Here is a 26884-nt window from a genome sequence, read left to right as displayed (position 1 = left end):
ACGCACTGACGTGCGCGCGCAGCCCCTGCATGTGGGACTCCCACAGGCAATTAAAGCCGGCAGGGTGCCACTTAAAGTATTTATCTTGGTATTTCAGGTCGTTTACAGAGCTGATTAACGAGATATTTCAGGAGGGTTGGGATTTTACAAACAACTGGGACTGTTTCCCGTACTGGGGGAAACACTCCCAATTCAAATGGACGTGTTGCAGCCATCAGCCTGTGGCAGCTGCAAAGGTCCATTGTGGGAGGAGACCCTCACTCATTGCAGGAGGCCGCTCTGTCACTTTGGACAAAGTTTGGCCTCCACCACCCTCCTCCTAACAATAAAATTCACCAACTTGCACACTTACCCCGGTGTCCAGACACATTTACCTACCTTGCGGACCCCCTCAGATGTACATCTTCCGGATGGGGGCCGCCGTTGCTGCAGTCATGACTTCCTCGGAGGGCGAACAGCATCACCAGCCTCGCTGGCCACACCGTCCACCTCTGACACGTGGAGCTCCACAACACAGTGCTGTGACACATCCACCTGCACAGCAGGAGGGAGGGCAAATGCAGAGAGAGATGCGTTGCAGAGGGCACTACCCTCGCCACAGGGTCCACAGACCGAGGCTCAGCTTCCTGGACCTCTCTCAGCAGCTGTGCACACAGAGGCTCAGAGTCACTCGACATGTAGTCGTGGACATCTGCAGCCTCCTTCATGCCGAGCTGCTCCCGGCTGGCCCGAGCACCATCTTCTTACCTGTCGCTGTCAAAGTCACCACTGCCCTCAACAACTTCTCCTCTGCATCCTTCCAAGGTGCCACCGGGGACATGGCCGACGTCTCTCAGTCGTCAGCACAAAAGAGCCCTGCAAATACACCTACACCCACTCTACAGTGACACAATGGGTGGCATCAGTTGTGGGTCTTCATTGTGATCCTCAGGAAAGGGCATTATTGCACACACCAGATAAGATTCGCAAAGACGTGACAGTAGTGGTGCCAATATAATATGTAATGTGAGTTGGTCAGAAATTAAATACAAGTACAAACACCCTTGTGCATCCCCTTCATGCTCACGACACATTTGCCTTACGCTGCCTACTGCACATGTAATGCATGCCCTGTGGCTGCAGCACAGGTAGTGGCAGGTTGAGTGAGGCTGACCGTGAAAGAGATGCATGAGAGGGTGAGTATGAGATAGAGCCATGAGAGTGTATGAGGATTGGGTTGAGTGGTAGTGGCGGGATGAGTACTGGCGAGGTGAGTAAGTGCAGGTAAGATGAGGATGAGGTTTGAGTGGGTGTGAGGAGTGATGTGACAGAGTAGTGTTGGCAGTGCAGAAGGAGATGTGGGGTGGGGGCGGTGATGTGGCAGACGGAGTGTAGGGGAATGAGTAAGTGTACTCACTTTGGCTGACCTACTTAGGTCATTGCAGTGCCTCATGCACTGTATGCAGGTGCGCGATATGTTGGTGGTGCTGGTGACCTCCTCTGCCACCTCGAGCCAGGCCTTCTTGGTGGCAGAGGCAGGCCGCTTCCTACCGCCCGCCGGGGGGAAGATCTCTGTCCTCCCCCTCCTTCTCACCCCATCCAATAATACCTAGAGTGAGGCATCATTAAACCTGGGAGCAGCCTTCCCCCTGGGCTGCTCCATGCTGTAATTTTTCCTATTTCTTGCAGCATCAGTCAGTGGAGGACTGCCCCTTTAAATAGAGCTCCTCCAGCTGTCAGACCTTACTGCGCATGCACAGTCCGCCCGCCGCGCAGCTTAGCAACGGGGAACCCAGAACAAGAGGTAAGTGGATCCAATCAGCCTGCGATTGCGTTCGGGGCAGACTGATTTCACCGGGCGCGTTACCCACGCACCCAATCGCCCCCCCGCTCCACCGCGAACCCGCCGCCCTGGTAATATCAGGCCCAACGTGTCTGCAAAGGGATACTGACAGGTTAAGCAAATTGGTAAAAATTTGGCAGATGGAATATAATGTGGGAAAATGTGAAGCCATCCACTTTGGGAGGAAAAATAAAAAAGCAAAATATTATTTGAATGGAGAAATACTACAAAATGCTGCGGTACAGAGGGATCTGGGTGTCCTCGTATATGAAACACAAAAAGTCAACATACAGGTGCAGCAGATAATCCAGAAGGCAAATGGAATATTGGCCTTTATTTCTAGAGGGATGGAGTATAAAAGCAGGGAAGTCATGCTTCGACTGTACAGGGTGCTGGTGAGACCACACCTGGAGTACTGCGTACAGTTCTGGTGCCCTTATGTAAGGAAGGATATACTTGCATTGGAGGCTGTTCAGTGAAGGTTCACTCGGTTGATTCTGGGTATGGAAGGGTTGTCTTATGAGGAAAGATTGAACAAGTTGGGTCTATACTCATTGGAGTTTAGAAGAACGAGAGGAGATCTTATTGAAATATATAAGGTTCTGAGGGGACTCAATAGGGTAGATGCTGAGAGGATGTTACCCCTCATGGGGAATCTAAAACTAGGGGGCATAATCACAGAATAAGGGGTCGCCCGTTTATGATGGAAATGAGGAGGAATTTCTTCTCCCAGAGGGTCGTGAATCTTTGGAATTCTTTACCCCAAAAAGCTGTGGAGGCTGAGTCATTGAATACATTCAAGGCTGAGTTAGACAAAAGGATATGGGGAAAAGGCGGGAAAGTAGAGTTGAGTTAAAAATCAGATCAGCCATTATCTCATTAAATGGTGGAGCAGGCTCGAAGGGCCAAATGGCCTACTCCTGCAACTATCTCTTATTCTGTTATGGTCTTATAGTCTTCTATTTGTTGGTGGAGCAGAGCGACGCCATTCTGGAATGGCGTTCACAGGTAAGTAATTTTTGGGCCTATATTCCCTGATATTTCTATTTATAAAACCGAAAATGCTGTTGGCCTTTTTTATAGCTTTAACGACCTGCACTTGCACTTTCAGGGGATTATACGTTCGAGTCAAGGGCTCGTCTATTCATGTGCACTGTTCAGCATCTTCCCATTGGGTATGTACTGCCATTCTTTGGTTTTCCTCCCAAACTGTATTACCTCATGCTTCTCTGCATTAAATCACAACTGCCACCTATCTGCCCACTTGCTAACTTGTCTATGTATTCCAGAAGTTTTTAAGGTTTCCCCCCCCCCCACCCCACTGCTGTTTGCCAAACCCTCTACTTGTGTATTATTAACAAATATAAATATTGTGCTCTCTATGTCCAGGTCCAAATATATCAAGAACAAAGGTGGACGCAATGCTTGTCCCTCGGCACACCACTTCCTATTCTTCTCTGATCCAAGCAGTATTCATTAACCCTAATTCTTTGCTCTCAATCATATCCATATGGTATTAGTCACCCCACGTTGCATGGAAGCATGACAGTGATCGTAAGCCAGTGAGTCGTAGCTCATCTCCCTTGTTCAAAAGGCTATACAATCCCTCAAATTGGCAAACTCCATTGGCCATATTAAACTATAACAAATTTCAGCTTCACTAGTTAATGAGAGAGCCCAACTCAATCTTGCAGACTTGCTGAATAACAGATGACATAATATTTACTTAACCTAGCTGGTCAATACAGGTGCGTAGGGTGCCAGGCTCATGAGAGTGGTAAAGAGGGTGGTTTCTGTATAAACCTAACATTTCTTTTTCTGGAGGCAGGGTTTGCTCAGGCAGTGCTCAAACAAGTCCACAGAATCCTTTCTCCTTTTGATTTAGCTGGGCAAACTATTTGGCAAATATTGGCATCCTGTTTTCGGTGCTTAATTCAAGACCACTTCCTCCCAGAAACATTAATTTCCCAATAAGAATTGTTAACATTTTCACAGTCCCCAATTATAATCCTTGACACTCATGAAAATAAAAGCAACATAACAGATATGTGAGCTATCATCTAAAGGCCACCTCATTTAAGAAGGCACATACTAGCTTGCATTTATGTCACATCTTATCACATCCTTAGACTGTCCTAAAGCACATCATACTCAATAAATTTATTTTGGAGCGCAATCACTGATGTTATGTTGGCAAACGTGGCAGCCAATTTGTACGCTGCATAATCCTACATAAAACAAACAAGGTGAATGACCAGAAAGTCTATTGTTGAAGGTGTTGGTTGAGAGAGGAATGTTGGCCAGGACAGTAGGAGAACTCCCTACTTTTCTTCAAATAGGGACCTTTAATGTCCACTTGAATAAGCAGATGCCACACTCAAAAGATGCCACACTCTCTTCATGCAACAGTGTAATGTAGTTTATGAGTTTAAGTGTTGGAGGGGGATTGAACTCACAATCTTCTGAGTCAGAAGCGAAAATGCTACTAACTGAGCCAAGCACAGTCACCTTTTCATATAACATTCCAGAGTGATCATGAAACCTCAAAAAATTATGCACCAGATCTTTCACACTCAGCAAAGAGCTATAGGAAGTCAATGTCCCTGGTGCAATATCTTTACATAGCTTTAGATGCTAACACTGATCTGTGGATCAGCTTTCAAGATATCCACTCCTAGACTCCCATGGGGTGAGATTAATGGAGTGTTAGCTTCCCCCCTGGTGGGATGGCCCACTTATGTCTCATCTGAGAACTGACAAACCTCAACACATGCAAAATTAATGGCTTTGAGTGTGAAGCAAGCACCTGAACCATTACTATACTGGATTGATCAAATATATCTTCAAGCTTCAATTGACTATTTCAACAATATTATTGTAAACTTGAAAATATGCAATAGGTTCATGGTGTTTATTATTTATTTGTATGGTACTGCTAGTAAAAGAAGTCATCTAGTATACTTCCCCCGTTCTTGCTTCATAATGTTCAGTTCTCACAGCGGAATTCAACATTCAAAGGGCTAAAGGTATACAATGAATTATAATGAATTGCATGTTTCTATTTATGAATGTAAATTCTTAATGTTATATTTATTTCAAAGTACTGATGAAAGCAATCTTGTGGCTGAATACATAGCAGGCTAACAACACATTGTGTACCGAAGATAAATGTTTGTACAAGGACTGCTGCCATGTTAATCTTGTAGTTTTTGCTTTATGTTTCTGCAACAAGACAAATTTACAACAACATTTATATCACATAATGCCAACATTTATTTAGTCTGCAGGATTACATGGAATATATCAGGATTCCAAGCAAAAGATTCTAGTGTCTGTAAATATCTTTACAGCCAAGAGTGCCAGCTGCCTTATTTGAACTCCTAGGCATGGGGTCAAGGCATTCCCATATCTCTTTACACGAGACATAAACATCTCTGATGAAAAGAGATGGCCAGACTCTATTAGCTGCGACCAACAAGACAAGTGTTTCTTCACTAAACAGTGCATGCTGATAGAGATCTCATTCTCTGACCTTTATTGATGGATGGTAGCGCATATTGTGGAAGTGCCAGGTGCAGATAGCCACTCTGAGGTTCTAAATAATTAATTATTGATCAATCAATGAAGCGGCATGTTTTCACTTTTATCAAAAAAATATATATTTCCTGTTCGCAAGGCTTTATTATCTTTGCTGCCACAATGAGCTGAGAAAGTGCAGCAGTTCAAGCAAGAAAAATTGCCAGTTTTCTAGTCCCTGGAAGGAGTCAGCATCTGACGCACAGCCTGTCATTGAACCGGTACGTCCCTCTTGTGTAACTACTGTGTCCTCGTTATGGCTGACTGTCACGAAAACTATGTTTAAGCTGCCCCCAAATTTTCGCAAGTCTCCCAACAAAGCGGCTGCCGCTTTCAGTCAGTTGACAGCAGCTACAGGGGCATGCTCTCTTTCTCACTAATCCAACACTGATCAGGCTGCAGCCCTCTCAAACAAAGCAGCTAACACTATCATTTCATCATTCACTTTCTCTATCAGCAATCCTTCTTTTCACAGGACAAAAAAAAAAGATTGCTTTTGAGGGCCTTTCTTCCTATTTGTCTAAGTGGTCACTTGTTTGTCGCTAGCCTACGAATATCAGAAAGTGAATTGAACTCTCCTATATCAGGTTTACATAACCATTTATCTTCAATGAGTGTCTTCAATAAGTGTTGCAAACAAAGAAAGATCAATTCACATCGCTATGTCTGGCAGAGTGCTCAGGAGATTTTCTTTTTTAAGAGATGACACCTATTTAAAAGGTATTGTGTAAGATGGAAAAAAGCTCTGCCATGCAGAAATGCTACTTTTACAATGTGAGAGCCATTCAGTGCATGTTGAATACTGTAAACTGGAATGACCTTCAATGATCTGTATGTATAGATTATCAAATCTCATGGCTAGGGTAACAGACCGTGAACATGGTTCAATACTATTTTGGCTTTATACTGTAGATAATAATAATAACCCCTTTGTTCGTCAAGGTCAGAAACTGCCTAGAACTAGTGCACTCGTCCTCTAACATTGTAACAGATCAAATAAAACTTTTGTTTGGTTCCGATAGAGTTATAGTAAAAACAAATGTCGTTTTTGGGAGGTGTGTGGGGGGGGGGCGGGAATTACCAGTTCATGGTATTTATTAAACTTGTATAATGTTAAATACAGGTTCAAATTAGCAAAATTGAATTTTTTTTTGTAATACTAAGACTGAAAATAGACAGAAGGTCTATAAGTATTTGAAATGAGAGGGGCAGGTTATCACTTTGATTAGCGACCTTTTGTCATAACTAAAAAAGGAAGACGGACAAACACCTTTCTAGGACTGGCCAAAATAAGTGGGATGGGGGGAGGACAACAGATAAAACCCATGGATCAAACATGCTAACTACTGGTACAAAGAAACAACCACTAGATTTAATAACCTGCAAATAGACTTCTTCAAATATAAGCCAAATTTCTAGGGCGCTCGTTGTGGACAAAGAGGGTTTTATAGAATGGGCATAATGAGTGGATGCCAAGGAGGTGGTGAGGAAGAAGTGCAGAGGGTCAGTAGGGGGCAAAAGCACAGTTGAAAAGAAGCATCTTGGAGGTTTTCAAGGGCATGGGGCCATGGCAAGGAGAAGATGCTGAAGGAGGGAGTTCCAGAGGGTGGGGGCAAGGGGGCTAAAGGAGCTGCTTCCAATAGTGGAACGAAGGCAGCAGAGAACGAGAAGTAGGCTGGTGTTGGAAGATTAGAGGGTGCAAGTAGATTATGGAGGGGTGAGGCTATGAAGAGATTTGAAGATAAGGATCAGAATCTTAAAGTTTATTCTCTGAGACATGTGAAGCCAGTGGAGCTTGGCGAGGGCAGGGGTGATGGGGATGCAGGCCTTAGTGCATGTGAAGACACAGGCTGCAGCATTCTAGATGACTTATACTTTTTGGATTCCAAAAAATTACAAAGAATGTACAGCACAAAAACAGGCCATTCAGCCCAACAGGTCCATGCTCCACATGAGCCTCCTCCCACCCTTCTTTATCTAACCCTATCAGGTGGTTGAACGCCAGCAGGGAGAATGTTGAACAGGATCGGCTGCAAGGTGACAAAAGCGGGTTTAGGGTTTTGGAAGCAGTGGGGGATACTAATGGGGTGGCAATATAACCAGAAGAGAAGGCTTTGGTAAAGAAAGAAAAAGAAAGAACTTGCATTAATACCTGAGGTCGTAATGCCTTTTACAACCTCAGGACGTCCCAAAGTGCTTCACAGCAAATAAAGTACGTTTGAAGTGTATTCAATGTTGTAATGTAGGAAAATGTGGCAGCTAATTTGCACCAGATAATTTTTTTTGGTGGTGTTGATAGAGGAATAAATGTTGGCTAGGAATATGGATATGAGAGTTTATACCCATACTCACTATTGTTTTTGGACACTGGCACAAACTCCGTACCCTTGCCAATGACTCCATCCCTCTTCCTGACCACTATCTCACGCTGAACCAGACCATTCACAACCTCAGTGTCCTATTCAACACCGCTCTGTTTCCGGCCCCAGATCCCACAAAGACTGCCTTCCTCCACCTCCATAACATCAGCCACTTCCACTCTACCTCAGACTATCTGCCAATGAAATACTTATTTATGCCTTTGTCACCTCCAGACTTGATTACTACAATACTCTCTTTGACAACCTCCCATCCTCTAGCCTTCATAAACTACAGCTGATCCAAAACTCAGCTGCCCATATCCTATCCTCAGGCCCCCAATTCCTCAAATTTAAAATGCTTATTCCATGATCATGCACTCTTTTACCTATAGCCTCTTGTGCAATTCCACCCACCGCCCCCCACCGCCCTTTTCACCCCACTATTGGCAGTTGTGCTTTCAGCCATTTGGCAACATGCTCCCTAAACCCCTTGGCCTTTCCTCCTTTAAAATGTCCTCAAAACCCACCTCTTTGACTAAGCTTTTGGTCACCTATCCTAATATCTCCTTCTTTGGCTGAATGTCCTTCCCCCACCCACCACCCCTCTCCCTTTTTGAAGTGCCTTGGAATGTTTTTCTTTGTCAAAGGCACGATACAAATTCAAGTTGTTCTTGACTCCTCTTAACTTTTCAATGTGCTCAGTGCATTAACAGTCCTGACTAAATCTTCCCATTCACTTCACAAATATACCTTCACCTATAGTGCCTTCCAGGCAATACACATTCAATATCACATTCCTGTCATGTAGTGAAACATGTTCGCAAAGCTTTACAAGAACACTCTCTGCACACATAACTTCAGTGCAACCAAATCTTTAATCTAAAACCATGTTTTGTGTTAGAGTCTACTATTTGCTTCCACACTGCTTCCCCTCGGTGACAGCATGTGATGAATATGCTCTTGTTGTGCGCCATTTGGTTGCCACGTTTCCTACATTACAACAGTGATTACACTTCAGAAGTACTTCATTGGCTGTAAAGCGCTTCGGGACGTCCTGAGATCGTGAAAGGGGCTATATAAATGCAAGATTTTCTTTCTTCTTTCCTTTAGATTGTGACTGAGTTGCTACCAAGGTTGCATACCCGGATCTGCAGTAAAACATAAACATACCACATCCACTTTACACTTCTGTGCTTTTCCGGGAACAGGGATAATGAGGAGAGGCAGTCTCTGTGCTTTTCTGGGAACAGGGATAATGGGGAGAGGCAGTGTCTGTGCTTTTCCAGGAACAGGGATAATGGGGAGAGGCAGTGTCTGTGCTTTTCTGGGAACTGGGATAATGGGGAGAGGTAGTGTCTGCCTGAAACATTGAAATGTGGCACTGAATATCCTACATGCATATCCCAATGTTTGTGTGTGCTGGGCATTCATCAAGATCTACATTCATACATAATAGGCATTCCAGGGTTGCTAGTTGTCTAATAACTTGAGAGCATTTAAAGGCCATAGTAAGCAATTCTGAATTTGAAGTTTTAGACACTTTTCTGGACTACTTTTTTTTTCTGCTGGCACTTAGATTCTCATGAACCTCTGTGTATGAAAGAAGGCATGCCAGGATGATCAGTGTACCCTAATGCAACACTGGCCACAGGCTACCAATCACATCTGCAGATGCTATCTGCCAACAACTGTGAGGAACTTTCTTCTCAGGGACCAGGGGGTCGAGTTTCTGCTCATTTACACCCGTAATATCAGCACAATCCGGGCGAAATCGGCCGAACCAGCGCAAAAGATCGATGAATTTTATATATGAGTTGCGTCCAAAACCACTTACGTTCGTGTTTTCCACTATCTTTTACGCTGGTTTAAGATTTAATACCCCTGCATCAGGCCCCGCCCACAAATCTGGCCACACCCCCATCCCCAGCCGATTGCGCTGGTTCGGGAAGGCTCTTCAAACTGCTCTCATTTTCTTATGTGCACAGGCTCTAGTAAGCATATTTTAAATGCTTTTTCAGAACAAAAAATATTTAATTTACTAAGAAACTAACAATGAAAGTAAACCAATAAAACTATTAAATAGTTCGGTATAGTTTTTCAAGTCATTTTCAGTGATTTTAAATCAGATTACTCACAGGTAGAGAACTGGACCCTCTTATTAAAAATGCTTATTTTTGGTGATAAACTCATTTTCAGCTGTATTAATAAATCTGCACCAGGTTACCACTCTTAAATACATCAAGGAATACTTTTAACGCAAAAAAAATGATTACATTCTATTACGCTGCCCGGTTGCACTGGTTCATGGAACATTTTACATTTGTGATTATGCAAATGATTTTTATCGGAAACTTGAACTGTAACCTAACCAGCGCAATTTAGTGCGCATTTTGGGCGCAATTTCCTGATTGCGCCCAAAGCGGAAACTCTATGCCTAGGACATCAGACAGCCAGATGCAGAGCCATGCCATGTGCTACAAGGACACCAGCAGTCACCATGCAGCATTTAGCTAGCACATCCATTGACGGTGGAGGTTTTGCTGCCTGAAACCTGGCTCCACGTCTTTGCAGGCATGCTGCAATGTTTAACTATGGGGATGGAGCCATGGAACCACCTCCACTTGGACAGCCATCAAGCAAGGGGGGTGGGTTATTGGGCTGCTCCATCACATGCCTGCAACATGGATTTCCGCTCCTTTTTTTGCCTTTAGCCTTAACAAAGGCAGTTAATAGGTTGAGATGCCTTTTGAACCTTTCCAGAGGCTTTCAGAATTTTTGTCACCTATTGTGACACTCTCCTTTAATTGTCTGCATCCCTTTAAGCTTCACTTATGTGCAACTTTCTGCCCTCACCATTAATGTGTTACCTGCACTTGTCCAAGTCTGCATCTGCAGCTATGTACAATTATGATAATGACCTGACCTTAGAAAAATGGTGCAAACAGCACACTTCCATTCATGTCAGTCCAAATATCCAGGGTGATGTCTCTATATGCTTTGTTTTCTGTACAGTTAACTGTCTCTGCTGCTTTAGTGGCAAATCACTTTGAGGAGTCTATTGGAACAGATTTTAATTGGCCATTTATTTGAAGAGCTCAACAGTTTCTTTATGTAAACGTTTTATGGAGTTTACAATACAAGATCTTTTCAGAGAGCTCAATACTATGCAAAGATTCTACTAACAGCCGTTTTCCTTACAATATATGTATGTATTTCATCAATAATTGTGCTGCGACTAACAGAATTATAGCAATTGCTTGACACGTTGGGTCCAATCTTTAGCTAGTGACCTTGATACATATACAAATTGTGTATTGGCACCAGGTACAGGCCCAATGAAGGGTTAGCACCTCTGTCAATGCCAAGAAACTGCTGTCACAGCAATGAGGAGCTGGCTTGCCAAGCCAAATCAAGTTGGCTGCACTAAGAGCAAGGGGAAAAAAGGACAGATGCTAATAAGAAGTAGGTACAGGTGGCACAGACAAGCTGCCATGACATGTCTATTAGACTTTATAAACACATTAACAAAATAACAGACTGAATATTTGTTTCCTTTTTTTGGGGGGGAGAAAACATCATAAAAATTATTTAAAGGTGAATGACAATTTACCTTTCAGGGCATTCCTTATGGCTGGTGTTATTGGTATTTGGTGTTATTAGTATTTGGTGGTGTTACTATTAGTGATGATGTTGGTGTTAGTGTCCATATTAATGGTGACAGCGTGGTTATTATTGTTGGTGGTGCTTGTCATATTTTGAGATTTTTGACTATTTGGCGGGGGAGGAATTTTGGCTTAATTTATGTTGAGGTGTTACTATGAAGTTAAATTTAGCACATAAATCCACACAAGACACAAGCCAACTGGAAATATGTATTCAAGCCAGAACTAGATGAAGTAGCTGTTAAAAAATTGTGTTTCACATACCATGTCAGTTTGAGACAATAAGGTTCATCAGTAGGTTCGAGTGAGATTCACATATGAGGCTTGACTTTGCTGGGTCTCGTGTCTGAAATGCGCCTATTTCACGAGTGCAAAATCCAGGAAATTCAAGAGCTGCCTATCAATGTCAAAATTTCACCCTGCCCCCACTGCGATGAATTATCTTGCCCGCCTCTGCGTTATCTGTGATTAGGAGCACCTGAAATAGGCACAGCCATAAAACTGAGATAGAAATAGGATCATTTAAAGAAAGAAAGAGCTTGCATTTATATAGCATCTTTCAGGACCTCAGGATGTCCCAAAGTGCTTTACAGCCAATGAAGTACTGTACTGAGAAGTGTAGTCACCATTATAATAGAGGAAACACTCCTGCCTGTGACTAACTTTCCTGCATTTGCACTGGTCACAGGGTCAAGAGCTATGCCTGCCCATAATAACTGTGATGTGGAGATGCCGGTGATGGACTGGGGTTGACAAATGTAAGGAATCTTACAACATCAGGTTATAGTCCAACTATTTTATTTGAAAATCACAAGCTTTCGGAGGCTTTCTCCTACTCACCTGACGAAGGAGAAAGCCTCCGAAAGCTTGTGATTTTCAAATAAAACAGTTGGACTATAACCTGGTGTTGTAAGATTCCTTACATAATAACTGAGCACAGGATTTCTGGTTCTAGCGTCCTTGCAGAATTTTAGGAAAGTTACAGGGGCTCGTTCTTAAAGGTTGAGGCGATGCCCTTTGTGGAATTTTTATAACTGCTAGTAAGAATTCAATTTTTGTGCTCAGATAGAAACTGTTTCAACTTTTTCTACTATCTCTTAAGGAAAAGCTTGCTGTTGCTGCCCCAGAGGAGGTTCCTTTGTGTTACATAGGAACATAAGTAGGCCAGTTAGCTCCTCGAGCCTGTTCCACCATTCAATGAGATCATGGCTGATCTATGACCTAACTCCATACACCCGCCTTAGCCCCATAATCCCTTAATACCTTTGGTTAACAAAAATCTATCAATCTCAGATTTCAAATGAACAATTGAGCTAGCATCAACTGCCATTTGCAGAAGAGAGTTCCAAACTTCTACCACCCTTTGCATGTAGAAGTGTTTCCTAACTTCACTGCTGAAAGTCCTGGCTCTAATTTTTTAGGCTATGTCCCCTAGTCCTCGACTCCCCAACCAGTGGAAGTAGTTTTTCTCTATCTACCCTATCAGTTCCCCTTAATATCTTGAAAACTTCAAACAAATCACTCCTTAATCTTCTAAATTCCAGTGAATACAACCCTAGTTTGTGCAATCTCTCCTTGTAATTGTTCCATTGTACCTAGCTTGTTTGGATGAGGAGTAGAAGCAAAAAGCACATTTTGATGCCAGGGAAGCTAAGCAGCACATGAGATGAAGGGCACCTACCCAACATTAGCAGTGTCCAAGGATTTACCAGATCCTCAGAACATTTTTAGACCATTTGTAGAGCAGTTTCTTTCAAGGGCTTCATTTGGTAAGGGGGAATGTGGGCCCATTAAAGATAAATGCAGGCGAGGAAATTACAGACTTGTTAAATGAATACATTGTATCCATTTTCAGTGTAGAGGAATAAGACAAAATACCAGCGATACAGAGAACCTAAAAATAAGTCAAGGGCAGGAACTTACTGGATTTAATAAAAATAAAAGAAATAATAATGAAGAAAATAATGGGACTTAAGATAGCCAAATCTCCAGGACCTGATGGTTTCCACCCCAGGGTAATAAACGAAGTAAGTGAGGAAATTGCAGATGCATTCATAATTTTCTAAAGCTCTCTAAATTTAGGAATGGTGCCTTTAGTTTGGAAAATTGCAAATATCACTCCATTACTTAAGAAGGGGGGGAGTGGGAGAGAGAAACAGGAAATTACAGACCTGTCAGTTTAACATCAATTGTGGGGAAGTTACATGAATCTGTCATCAGGGACAGAGTGACTGAGCACTTGGACAAGTATGAGTTGATCGAAGAGAGCCAGCATGGGCTTGTGAAGGGTAGGTCATGTCTGACTAATCTAGTTTTTTGAAGAGGTCACTAAGATGATGAACAGGGGAGTCTCTATGGATGTTGTTTATATGGACTTCCAAAAGGAGGTTCCACACAAGAGATTGTTAGCAAAAATAAAAGCGCACAAAATTGCAGGTAACCCTGTGACACGGGTTGGGAATTGGTTGGGAGGTAGGTGACAGAGAGTAGGGATAAAAGCAATGTACTCTGATTGGCGGGATGTGACTAGTAGTATTCCCTAGGGATCTGTACTGGGGCCTCAGCTTTTCACCATATATCAATGACTTGGATGAAAGAATAGAGAGTTGTATATCCAAGAATGCAGATTACATTAAGTCAGGAGGCTCAGTGTAGGGTAAATTGGGCCGCATGGCGTCCGTTGTGTAGTAGCTATGTTCCTAAGGACCGAAAGTGGCATCCGAGATGCACGCGCACACCTCCAGCGTGACGTGCACAGGAAGCCTTATTGGTAAAGGTGTTTGCACACGCGCAATGGACTTCGGCAGCATGTAAAGTAGGGAGATTATGCGGTAGATCAGTGTGCAATGCTGATTTAAAGGGACCAATGCGATTTTGGAACTCCACGCTCCAACCAACGCACCGTCTTAACCTCGCACAGCTGAATAGGTGTTAATGGCATGGAGGACCTCCCACCAACGCTATCTAAAGGGATCATGCAGGAGTTATAGGTTTGTTGCTGGATTATTGCTTCTGGCTGCTGATGCATTTGTACCTGTTTTTGGATGTCAAATATACTTGAATACTAGGTTGAGGGGACATAGCCTAAAAATTAGAGTCAGGACTTTCAGGAGTGAAGTTAGGAACAGGCTCAAGAGGCGAAATGGCTTACTCCTGTTCCTATAATAAAGTTTCAGTACCCTACAGGGTGTGGGCTGGCTAACTGACAGGCAACAGCAAGGGCACTGGCAGAGTGGCAGGGGTGGGACAGGAATGCTGTCATCCTGAGAGAGGACATCAGGTTCATGTTACATGGAGCCACTGCCTCCTGTTATGCGCCATCTTCTCCTGCAAGAAAGCGGGAACTGTGTCGGTGCGTTTCCTGCAAGATGTTTGGGTGATGTGCCAGTCATGGTTGAAAAGCTGTCAGTGTGTGTGACCTGTGAGTCGTGTGTGAGTGGCTTGCCACAGTGATAATGTGTGAGGGTGAGATGAAGCATCTGATTGGAAGAGTTGAGCACTGATTGAAAGAATTTATTGATATGTGGGTGATGGGTGTAGTGCGTGGAGCAGTGGATGCGGCTAGTGGTGCAGTTGATAGGAGATGCCATTTGACAGTTGAACTCACACACCTTGACCACTCGTGTCAAATCCTTGCACTTCTTCCTGCACTGCATCCATGTTCGTGGTGCTAAGTTCCTGGCATTGACCTCATCCGCTGCTGCCTCCCACTGCCTCGGGAGCACATGTCTGGAGGGCCTCTTGCCCCCCCTGTGAATATAGGATGTCCCTCCTTCTGTCCATCTCTTGCACCAAGGCCTCTAGTACATCATCAGAGAACCTTGGTGCATGCTCTCTCGTAGGCCCGGTGCAAACTCAGATCGGCAGATTGGCCGGGCCTGGTGTGCAGATTGGAGGATGTGGGATGTAGTTGTGGACAACCTTTATTCAATGTTTTGAAGGAACTCAACAGTTTGTAAACATAAGGACGGGACCTGCATCTGTGCTTTACATGTGTGATTTCTGATCTCCGTTAAGACTCCATTCAGACCCGTATCTTATATTTTGAAAATATAAGAGTCCCTCTAACTTTGAGCAGCCAAGTTGTTGCTCATTAAAAATTCCAGAGTTCCCATCATCACCATGCTTCACTGTATTGCAGCACAGATTCACTTCACCAGTGACGTCCACCACTTCCTGCAGCCATACTGCACCTCCCTTTTAAGAGGTGCAGGCTGCCTTTAAGTGGTGCTAGCCACTCGCGATATCTGGGCCCCCTGCTGGTGAGCAGCCATTCAACATTGCAGGTAGGGCTGGCTGCACGCAGCAATCAGGTAAAACAGCAGGCAGCACGAATGTTACGTGCTGCCTGCATCTCAACGACCGGGCGCGGGTTAATCGCGCACCGCGATCCCCAAGCCTGTTTTCGGGGGTTAACCAATTTAACCCTCAGTAAATGCTGGAATATGGGATTAGAGTAGACAGGGCTGATGGCCGGCGCGGACACGATGGGCCGAAGGGCCTCTATCCGTGCTGTATAACTCTATGACTCTAAGATATATGGATGGGAGCAGGAAGTTACAAATGAACATAGACAGATTAATAAGTGGGCAAAACTGTGGCAGATGGAGTTCAATTTTGGGAAGTGTGAGGTAATCCATTTTGGGTCAAGAAAGACAAATCAGAATATTTTCTTGAGAGACTAGGACCTGTGGATGAACAAAGGGATTCAGGTGTCCATGTACACAAATCACTAAAACCTAGTACACAGGTACAAAAATTAATTAAAAAGCCTAATGGAGAGTTGGCCTTTATCTCTAGGGGGCTGGAATACAAAAGGGAAGAAATTATGCTTCAGTTGTACACAGCCTTGGAATCAATCCAGAGTATGGCGATCAGTTTTGGGCATCGCACCTCAAGAAGGATATATTGGCCACAGAGTGGTTTCAGCACAGATTCACCAAAATCATACCAGGGCTTAAAGTGTTAAGTTATGAGGACCAGTTGCATGAACTTGGTTTGTATTCCCTCGAGCTTAGAAGGTTGAGGAGTGATCTAATTGAGGTGTTTAAAATGATAATGATTCGATAGGGGCCATTTAGGAGTGAAATCAGGAAGCACTTTTTCACACGAAGGCTGGAGGAAATCTGGAACTCTCTTTTCCCCCCCCCCCCCCCCCCCCAACAGAAGGAGGCCTTTCGGCCCATCGTTCCTGTGCCAGCTTTTTGAAAGAGCTATCGAATTAGTCCTGTACCTCCTTTTCCACTGCTACCTGTTCCTGGTCACCTGTGCTGAGTACATTACCCAGGAACGTGCCCTGAAGCTAGCTATCTAAATTCCCCTGGGGGTATTATATCTGAGTTAGTACTTGTGAGTATAAGACGCAGTGATATGCTGCTCCTGCGAATACCCTGTTGACTTTGGTTCTTTATCGGCCATACCTGCAAAAAGATAGTGACAACGGTTGAAAGGGAGAACTCTGCTGGATGTTAAACACAGTTACACAGGGCAGGCAGCTGGTATGCTGCATCAGATGGTTCTCAATTTGTGAATTAGGGCCTCTGATTGGAATCATTAATGTGATGCATCCACCTGCTTCACCATCTCTGGCCTCCTGAAGCATATTCTGCCCTTGATGCTCCACGTCCCTCTCTTCAGACGAGGTGAGATGGCAGATTGTCGCTGGGCCACCTCCAGTTGTATTTCTCTCCCTCTGATGTGTGCAGCCTTCTCCTGCAAAAGAATATTCTTCCTTCAGTCACATTACCATGTGGGTAAGCGGTGATGTGACTCAGTGTGTGTGATGGTGAACACTGGCAGGGTTGTGAGGTCAGATCTGTAGAGCATGGAAGAGGTCTCATAATGTCATAGAATGGTTACAGCACGGAAGGAGGCCATTCAGCCCATCGAGTCCATGCCGGCTCTTCGCAAGAGCAATCCAACCAGTCCCACTCCCCCACCCTTTCCCCATATGGGAAGGATGTCGGCAGGATATCTTTTGCCTGCATGTAATGAAAGAAGGGGTGTGGGGCAAGGGACAGGATGGTTAGTGCACGGATGTGACTATCTGTAACGGAGAATCTTGCAAGAACCTATTGGGACGAGGTACTGCAATGCGACTCGGTTACTAGATCATAGATCTTAAACCAGAGGAGTCCAAGCAACTGCCTGCCTCAATCCTCCTAGTTAGCTGACTAAGCTTCTTCAGCTTACTGCTGCATACTATGCAGCTCACGTTAACGCACTTGGCGATGGCCTTCTAGCTGTTGCCTTGGGCATATTTCATCTGTGGTGTGGAAAAAGAACATTCCTCCTGTGATTTACTTCCTGAAGCAATGTTTCAATGCTTTGATCCTCAAAGGCAGGCGCCCTACTTCTTGCAGATGTTGTTGAAGGTACTGGGAAGAGGCACAGGACTGCCACCAGGACAAAAAACATTTCTCCAACGTAACACCAGCCGGAATTAAACAAAAGGCAACTTACTACTCTCTAATCATCAGTTACACAATCACACAGGTAAGGAATGTGGACCAGAAACAGGCTGTGAAGTTAGCATTGCATCTTTGAGGTGGCACAAACCTTTATGGCCTGCATGCTGGAACTGCCATTTCCTGAGGTTACAGACAGGCGGTCAGTGATTGTACACCACACGCACGCAGGGACCACAGCCAGTTCATGCTAATCACAGTATCCAATACAAAATAGTACCCACTTGCATTCATACAGTGTCTTTAACGTAAAATAAGTCTCAAAGTATTTCACAGAGGCATGATCAAAAAATGGACATGAGCTAAAGAAGGAGCTATTAGGAGGGGTAATACCATTTTTACTCATGTCTATTTTTTCCACTAAAATGAGTGACGACAGGAATTTCAGCCCCAAGACTTCCAGGGGAAAGATGTTTGTGGAAGCTACGGATAAAATAATAGGGGTCATTTTCTGACTTCAAACTCCCAGTGGGGTGTCCCGCCTGCTGGGAGTGCATATTGGAAATCTGGGCTCATGCTTTGCATGATTCTCTGATCATTAATCTGAATGGTTAGAAAATCAATTGAAACATGCTCCTGCATTTTAATTTATGCTTCTAGCAGCTGAGATTCCCGGCCAGATGCGTTAAGTTGGAAAGTTACCTTAAAGTTCTCAGAAACAATTATGAGTGAATATTTTGTGACTATTAGGTAGTTTCTATGGAGTCTATTATGTGACACGGTAATTTACTTCCATTTCAGAAACTCTAGATTAACTTGAAAGGTCAATTTCAAATCCAGCGTAACAAGTAATATATAGTTCTAGTCAGCATGATCTCCTCAATAACGTACTTGAATCATAGAATAATGTGCCATTTTGATTAATATCTTGTTAAATAAAGTAGGGATGCTATATTAAAAATGGTATTGTGCACAATCTTTGCAATTTACATCCATGGGAGATTGAATTGAAGATTAAAGGTAATGTGTTATGCTTGTGCTGAACTGTTGTCACAAACTTCAGTAAGCAGACAATTAAAATAATTTTTCTTGCAAGATTTCATTTTTTTTTAAATCGAAATTGAAAGATCTATTAGCAACTGAAATAAGAATATAATTTTAAAATAATATCTGGAACTGAATATTAGTTTAAGCTTTTTTCTTGTTTCTATTCAAGAAATAACACCCAACATCACAATCAGCCGAAAAGAAATACCAACACCGCCAATAATAGCAACAAAATAAATACCAACACTGCCAATAATTCCACCAACACAAATACCAATACTACCAATAATGCCACTAACACAAATAGCAATACCACTAATACAAATACCAACACCGCCAATAGTACCATAGAATCATAGAAAATGTCCGCACTGGCCAAAAATGAGCCACCCTCATCCCACTTTCCAGCACTTGGTCCGTAGTCTTGTAGGTCACGGCACTTCAGGTGCACATCCAGGTACTTTTTAAATAAGTTGAGGGTTTCTGCCTCTGCCACACTTCCAGGCAGTGAGTACCAGACCCCCACCACCCTCTGGGTGAAAAAAGTTTTCCTCAGCTCCCCTCTAATCCTTCTACCAATCACTTTAAATCTATGCCCCCTAGTTATTGACCTCTGCAAAGGGAAATAGGTCCTTCCTATCCACTCTATCAAGGCCACTCATAATTTTGTACACCTCAATTAAATCACCCCTCAGCCTCCTCTGTTCCAAAGAGAACCCCAGCCACTCTTCCCTCATAGCTAAAATTCTCAAGTCTTGGCAACATCCTCGTAAATCTCCTCTGTACCTTCTCCAGTGCAATTACATCCTTCCTGTAATGTGGTGACCAGAACTGTACGCAGTACTCAAGCTGTAGCCTAACCAATGTTTTATACAGTTCCAGCATAACATCCCCACTTTTATATTCTATGCCTCGGCCACTAAAGGAAAGTATTCCATATGCCTTCTTAACCACCTTATCTACCTGTCCTGCTACCTTCAGGGATCTGTGTTCATGCACTCCAAGGTCCCTCACTTCCTCTACACCTTTCAGTACCCTCCCATTTATTGTGTACTCCCTTGCCTTGTTTGCTCTCCCCGAATGCATTACCTCGCACTTCTCCGGATTAAATTCCATTTGCCACTTTTCTGCCCACCTGACCAGTCCATTGATACCTTCCTGCACTCTACAGCTTTCCTACTCACTATCAACCACACGGCCAATTTTTATATCATCTGCAAATTTCTTAATCATGCCCCCTACCTTTAAGTCCAAATCATTAATATATATCACAAAAAGCAAGGGACCTAGTACTGAGCCCTGCGGAACCCCACTGGAAACAGCCTTCCAGCACAAAATCACCCGTCAACCATTACCGTTTGCTACCTGCCACTGAGCCAATTTTGGATCCAACTTGCCATTCTCCTTTGGATCCCATGGGCTTTTACTTTTTTGACCAGTCTGCCATGTGGGACCTTGTCAAAAGCCTTGCTAAAATCCATGTACACTACATCAAATGCACGTAGCCCCAGGACATAACTGCAGGAGTTCCTCAGGGCAGTGTCCTAGGCCCAACCATCTTCAGCTGCTTCATCAATGACATTCCCTCCATCATAAGGTCAGAAATGGGGACGTTTGCTGATGATTGTACAGTGTTCAGTTCCATTCGCAACCCTTCAGATAATGAAGCAGTCCATGCCTGCATGCAGCAAGACCTGGACAACATCCAGGCTTGGGCCGATAAATGGCAAGTAACATTCGTGGCAGACAAGTGCCATGCAATGACCATCTCCAACAAGAAAGAGTCTAACCACGTCCCCTTGACATTCAACGACATTACCATCACCAAATCCCCCACCATCAACATCCTGGGGGTCACCATTGACCAGAAACTTAACTGGACCAGCCACATAAATACTGTGGCTGCAAGAGCAGGTCAGAGGCTGGGTATTCTGTGGTGAGTGACTCACCTCCTGACTCCCCAAAGCCTTTCCACCATTTACAAGGCACAAGTCAGGAGTGTGATGGAATACTCTCCACTTGCCTGGATGAGTGCAGCTCCAACAACACTCAAGAAGCTCGACACCATCCAGGACAAAGCAGCCCGCTTGATTGGCACCCCATCCACCAACCTAAACATTCACTCCCTTTACCACTGGCGCACTGTGGCTGCAGTGTGTACCATCCACAGGATGCACTGCAGAATCTCGCCAAGGCTTCTTCGACAGCACCTCCCAAACCCGCGACCTGTACCACCTAGGAGGACAAGAGCAGCAGGCACATGGGAACAACACCACCTGCACGTTCCCCTCCAAGTCACACACCATCCCGACTTGGAAATATATCGCCGTTCCTTCATCGTCGCTGGGTCAAAATCCTGGAACTCCCTTCCGAACAGCACTGTGGGAGAACCTTCACCACATGGACTGCAGCGGTTCAAGAAGGCGGCTCACCACCATCTTCTCAAGGGCAATTAGGGATGGGCAATAAACGCTGGCCTCGCCAGCGACGCCCACATCCCATGAACGAATAAAATAAAAACTACCCTCATCTACCCTCCTTGTTACCTCCTCAGAAAATTCAATCAAGTTAGTCAGACACAACCTTCCCTTAACAAATCCATGCTGACTGTCCTTGATTACTCTGTGTCTTCCTAAGTGATGGTTTATCCTGTTCCTCAGAATTGATTCCAATAATTTGCCCACCACCGAGGTTAGACTGACTGGCCTGTAATTACTCAGTCTATCCCTCGCTCCCTTTTTAAACAATGGTACAATGTTAGCAGTCCTCCAATCCTCTGCCATCATGCCTGTATCCAGTGAGGATTGGAAAATGATGGTCAGAGCCTCCGCTATTTCCTCCCTTGCTTCTTTTAACAGCCTGGGATACATTTAAGAACATAAGAACATAAGAAATAGGAGCAGGAGTAGGCCAATCGGCCCCTCGAGCCTGCTCCGCCATTCAATAAGATCATGGCTGATCTGATCCTAACCTCAAATCTAAATTCATGTCCAATTTCCTGCCCGCTCCCCGTAACCCCTAATTCCCTTTACTTCTAGGAAACTGTCTATTTCTGTTTTAAATTTATTTAATGATGTAGCTTCCACAGCTTCCTGGGGCAGCAAATTCCACAGACCTACTACCCTCTGAGTGAAGAAGTTTCTCCTCATCTCAGTTTTGAAAGAGCAGCCCCTTATTCTAAGATTATGCCCCCTAGTTCTAGTTTCACTCATCCTTGGGAACATCCTTACCGCATCCACCCAATCAGGCCCCTTCACAATCTTATATGTTTCAATAAGATCGCCTCTCATTCTTCTGAACTCCAATGAGTAGAGTCCCAATCTACTCAACCTCTCCTCATGTCCGTCCCCTCATCCCCAGGATTAACCGAGTGAACCTTCTTTGTACTGCCTCGAGAGCAAATATGTCTTTTCTTAAGTATGGACACCAAAACTGTATGCAGTATTCCAGGTGCGGTCTCACCAATACCTTATATAACTGCAGCAATACCTCCCTGTTTTTATATTCTATCCCCCTAGCAATAAAAGCCAACATTCCATTGGCCTTCTTGATCACCTGCTGCACCTGCATACTAACTTTTTGATTTCCTTGCACTCAGACCCCCAGATCCCTTTGTACTGCAGTACTTTCCAGTTTCTCGCCATTAAGATAATAACTTGCTCTCTGATTTTTCCTGCCAAAGTGCATAACCTCATTTTCCAATATTGTATTGCATCTGCCAAATCTCCGCCCACTCACCCAGCCTGTCTATATCCCCCTGTAGGTTTTTTTTATGTCCTCCTCACTCTCCACTTTCCCTCCCATCTTTGTATCATCCGGCCCTGGTGATTTATCTACTTTCAAAGATGCTAATCCCCTTAATACCTCCTCTCTCACTAAGTTTATCCCATCCGATATTTCACATCCCTCCTTAACTACAATATCTGCATCGTCCCTCTCTTCTGTGAAGACACATGCAATGCATTCATTAAGAACCATACCCACATCTTCCACCTCCACACACGGGTTACCTTTTTGGTCTCTAATAGGCCGCTTTCCTTAGTTATCCTCTTGCTCTTAATGTATTTATAAAACATCTTTGGGTTTTTCTTGATTTTACTTGCCAATATTTTTTCATGCCCTCTCTTTGCTTTCCTAATTTCCTTTTTAATTTCACCCCTGCACTCTTTATACTCCCGTAGACTTTCAGTGGTATTGAGTTCTCGATGTCTGACATAAGCTTTCCTTTTTTGCCTTATCTTACCCTGTATGCTCCTTGACATCCAGGGGGTTCAAGATTTGTCAGCCCCAACCTTTTTCTTTGTAGGAACATATTTGCTTTGCATCCCTTGAATCTTCCCCTTGAATGCCTCCCACTGCTCTGACATTGATTTACCTTCAAGTAGCTGTTTCCAGTCCACTTTTGCTAAATCGCTTCTAGCTTAGTAAAATTGGCCTTTCCCCAATTGAGAACTTTAACTCCTGTTCTACCTTTGTCCTTTTCCATAACCATGCTAAAAATAACTGAATTATGATCATTACCACCAAAATGCTCTGCCACTGATACTACTTCCACCTGCCCAGCTGCATTTCCTACAACTAAATCCAGAACTGCATTAGCAAATCCAGTAGCAACAACATAAATACCAACACCGCCAATAATACCACCAACATAAATACCAATACCAACATAAATACCAACACCGCCAATAATACCAACATAAATACCAACACCGCCAATAATACCACCAACATAAATACCAATACCACCAACATAAATACCAACACTGCCAGTAATACCACCAACATAAATACCAACACCGCCAGTAATACCACCAACATAAATACCAACACCGCCAATAATACCAACATAAATACCAACACCGCCAATAATACCAACATAAATACCAACACCGCCAATAATACCAACATAAATACCAACACCGCCAATAATACCAACATAAATACCAACACCGCCAATAATACCAACAACATAAATACCAACACCGCCAATAATACCAACATAAATACCAACACCACCAATAATACCAACATAAATACCAACACCGCCAATAATACCACCAGTAATACCAATAACGTAAATACCAACACTGCCAGTAATACCAATAACATAAATACCAACACCACCAATAATACCAACAACATAAATACCAACACCGCCAGTAATACCAATAACATAAATACCAACACCGCCAATAATACCGCCAGTAATACCAATAACATAAATACCAACACCGCCAATAATACCGCCAGTAATACCAATAACATAAATACCAACACTGCCAGTAATACCAATAACATAAATACCAACACCACCAATAATACCAACAACATAAATACCAACACCGCCAGTAATACCAATAACATAAATACCAACACCGCCAATAATACCAACATAAATACCAACACCGCCAGTAATACCAATAATATAAATACCAACACCACCAATAATACCAACACCGCCAATAACACCAACATAAATACCAACACCGCCAATAATACCAACATAAATACCAACACCGCCAATAATACCAACACCGCCAATAATACCAACACCGCCAATAATACCAACACCGCCAATAATACCAACACCGCCAATAATACCAACATAAATACCAACACCGCCAATAATACCAACAACATAAATACCAACACCGCCAATAATACCAACATAAATACCAACACCGCCAATAATACCGCCAATAATACCAATAACATAAATACCATAACTGCCAGTAATACCAATAACATAAATACCAACAACATAAATACCAACACCGCCAGTAAAACCAACATAAATACCAACACCGCCAATAATACCGCCAGTAATACCAATAACATAAATACCAACACCGCCAGTAATACCAACAACATAAATACCAACACCGCCAGTAATACCAACAACATAAATACCAACACCGCCAATAATACCAACACCGCCAATAATACCAACAACATAAATACCAACACCGCCAATAATACCAACATAAATACCAACACCGCCAATAATACCAACAACATAAATACCAACACCGCCAATAATACCAACATAAATACCAACACCGCCAATAATACCGCCAATAATACCAATAACATAAATACCAACACTGCCAGTAATACCAATAACATAAATACCAACACTGCCAGTAATACCAATAAAATAAATACCAACAACATAAATACCAACACCGCCAGTAATACCAACATAAATACCAACACCGCCAATAATACCGCCAGTAATACCAATAACATAAATACCAACACCGCCAGTAATACAAACAACATAAATACCAACACCGCCAGTAATACCAACAACATAAATACCAATACCACCATCAACACAAATAATAACACCAACAGTAGCACCAATAGAAATACCAACATCATGAAAAACACAACACAAATGCCAAAAGGTACAGTACCAACAGCAAGCCTACAAACACTAAGCCTACAATAACATAACCAGTACAAATATAAACACTAAGGAAGTTATACAATCAGAAGTTATAGGTGCAATTCCCCTTATTGAAAGTCGTTAACCTCTCCATCTCTACAAGTGTACAAAGGCCAGGTGTTTTAGTTTAGCCAGTCAGACATGGCTTCAACAGTCTATTGGTTATTTCAATAATGGGAATGGCACCTTTAACTTCCGATACGAAGTGCGATCATACCTCTCCAGTATCATTTTGATAACAATCGCAGCATGACTTTACATTCAAAGTGGCACATAATTCTGTACAGAGCTGCTTAATGAAGTTCTGATCTTAACCTATGGCCAACATTATCAGCAGGATTAAAACTGTGCACAGGATCTTTTATGAACAGGAACTGATTTATAGTCATTTACTTATACACAGAAATGCCTCGCATTGATCTAGAGTTTATATCCCTTTTTGGTCATGTCAAATCAGCAGAATAATGATATAAGTAGGAACTAACATTGACTAATGTATTTATTCAGTCCTAAGAAGGTACTTCAGAGTGAATTCTGAATCCAAATTGATGCAAGAGATTGTGCCACTGCCAAAATGACATTTGAATTATCCACCAACATGGGAGAAGGCTCGTGTGGAGCATAAACACCGGCATTGACCAGTTGGACCAAATAGCCTGTTTCTGTACATTCCATGTAATCTATGTAAAATGGAAGGCATCACAGCCATTTTTGAGTCCAGCATCCCTATACTGATTAGAGAGAGAACCTTCAACTTTTGATCCGTAGGCTTCGCTGTATGTTGAGTGCCCTGTTGATGCTTCAGTAGTCTTCCCGTGAAGGCTTGCCTACCAGTATCTGTAACAACATTCTTATATTCGGGCATCTTTTAATTGTAATACCTATGATCTGTTGTAGTTCTCGCCAATTCACATTTTTCCCCATGTTAATTATGTTTGTGTTCAGGAGAAATAACAAATATTTTTACTTAAAGTGAAATAGTAACTATGCTGGTGCTTACAATTTCAGTTTTTGGTACAGATGGGCTGCTAATGCAGATTGTGGTGGTGGAAGCCTTCAGTCTTCGGATACAGAAAATGGCAGATTAGGCAACAAGCCTCATTTCAGTAGTATTTGCATACAGTTGAAAAATCTGACATGAGTTTAACAAGGCGATAAATCTGTAACATCAGTTAAGTAAAATGTCAATTAAGTCAATTATCGGAGGGAAAGGGTGGAGCCGATTATTAACTTTAGCCACGCTGCACATTTTGAATAGTTATGTTGCGTAGTAATTGAAGATATAAATCATACTTGGATATGGCCTTAATCTGCATGAGTGAAGTGAAGTCAGCCTGACAGCAGTCAATTTTTAAAAAATCATTTGGAATGCTTCAGTCAAAAGTAATGTGGATATCATTGTGATGTATGTCCAAACATCATGCACTGAGACTGACTATTTCTGCCCACAGTCATATGTGCTGCAATATGTGCAATGACATCAGGGGACATTACATCACTGCATTTTACAGCATTCCACCTTGGCAAGCATTTACCATGACTACTTAAAGGGATTT

The 26884-nt window shown here is 43.1% G+C and overlaps 1 protein-coding gene and 1 long non-coding RNA gene across 2 annotated transcripts in view; one reads left to right on the top strand and one right to left on the bottom strand.

The window, feature by feature from the left end:
* Nucleotides 1–2969, top strand: part of LOC137323336 (uncharacterized) — a 379634-nt gene extending 376665 nt beyond the window's left edge. The window contains exon 4 of the long non-coding RNA XR_010963355.1: nt 2934–2969. This is a non-coding gene — a long non-coding RNA (uncharacterized lncRNA). The remainder of the gene's footprint in view (nt 1–2933) is intronic.
* Nucleotides 2970–16760: 13791 nt separating this feature from the next.
* Nucleotides 16761–26884, bottom strand: part of LOC137324009 (uncharacterized PE-PGRS family protein PE_PGRS46-like) — a 52696-nt gene continuing 42572 nt past the window's right edge. Inside the window, exons 3-4 of the mRNA XM_067988178.1 lie at nt 23345–25014; nt 16761–16840 (exon numbers count right to left, since the gene is read on the bottom strand). Coding sequence (XP_067844279.1) covers nt 16761–16840; nt 23345–25014 — 1750 coding nt within the window. The remainder of the gene's footprint in view (nt 16841–23344; nt 25015–26884) is intronic.

The sequence above is a fragment of the Heptranchias perlo genome, chromosome 7 (genome assembly GCF_035084215.1).
Source record: "Heptranchias perlo isolate sHepPer1 chromosome 7, sHepPer1.hap1, whole genome shotgun sequence".
Lineage (NCBI taxonomy): Eukaryota > Metazoa > Chordata > Chondrichthyes > Hexanchiformes > Hexanchidae > Heptranchias > Heptranchias perlo.
This window is presented reverse-complemented; position numbering and strand designations above follow the sequence as displayed.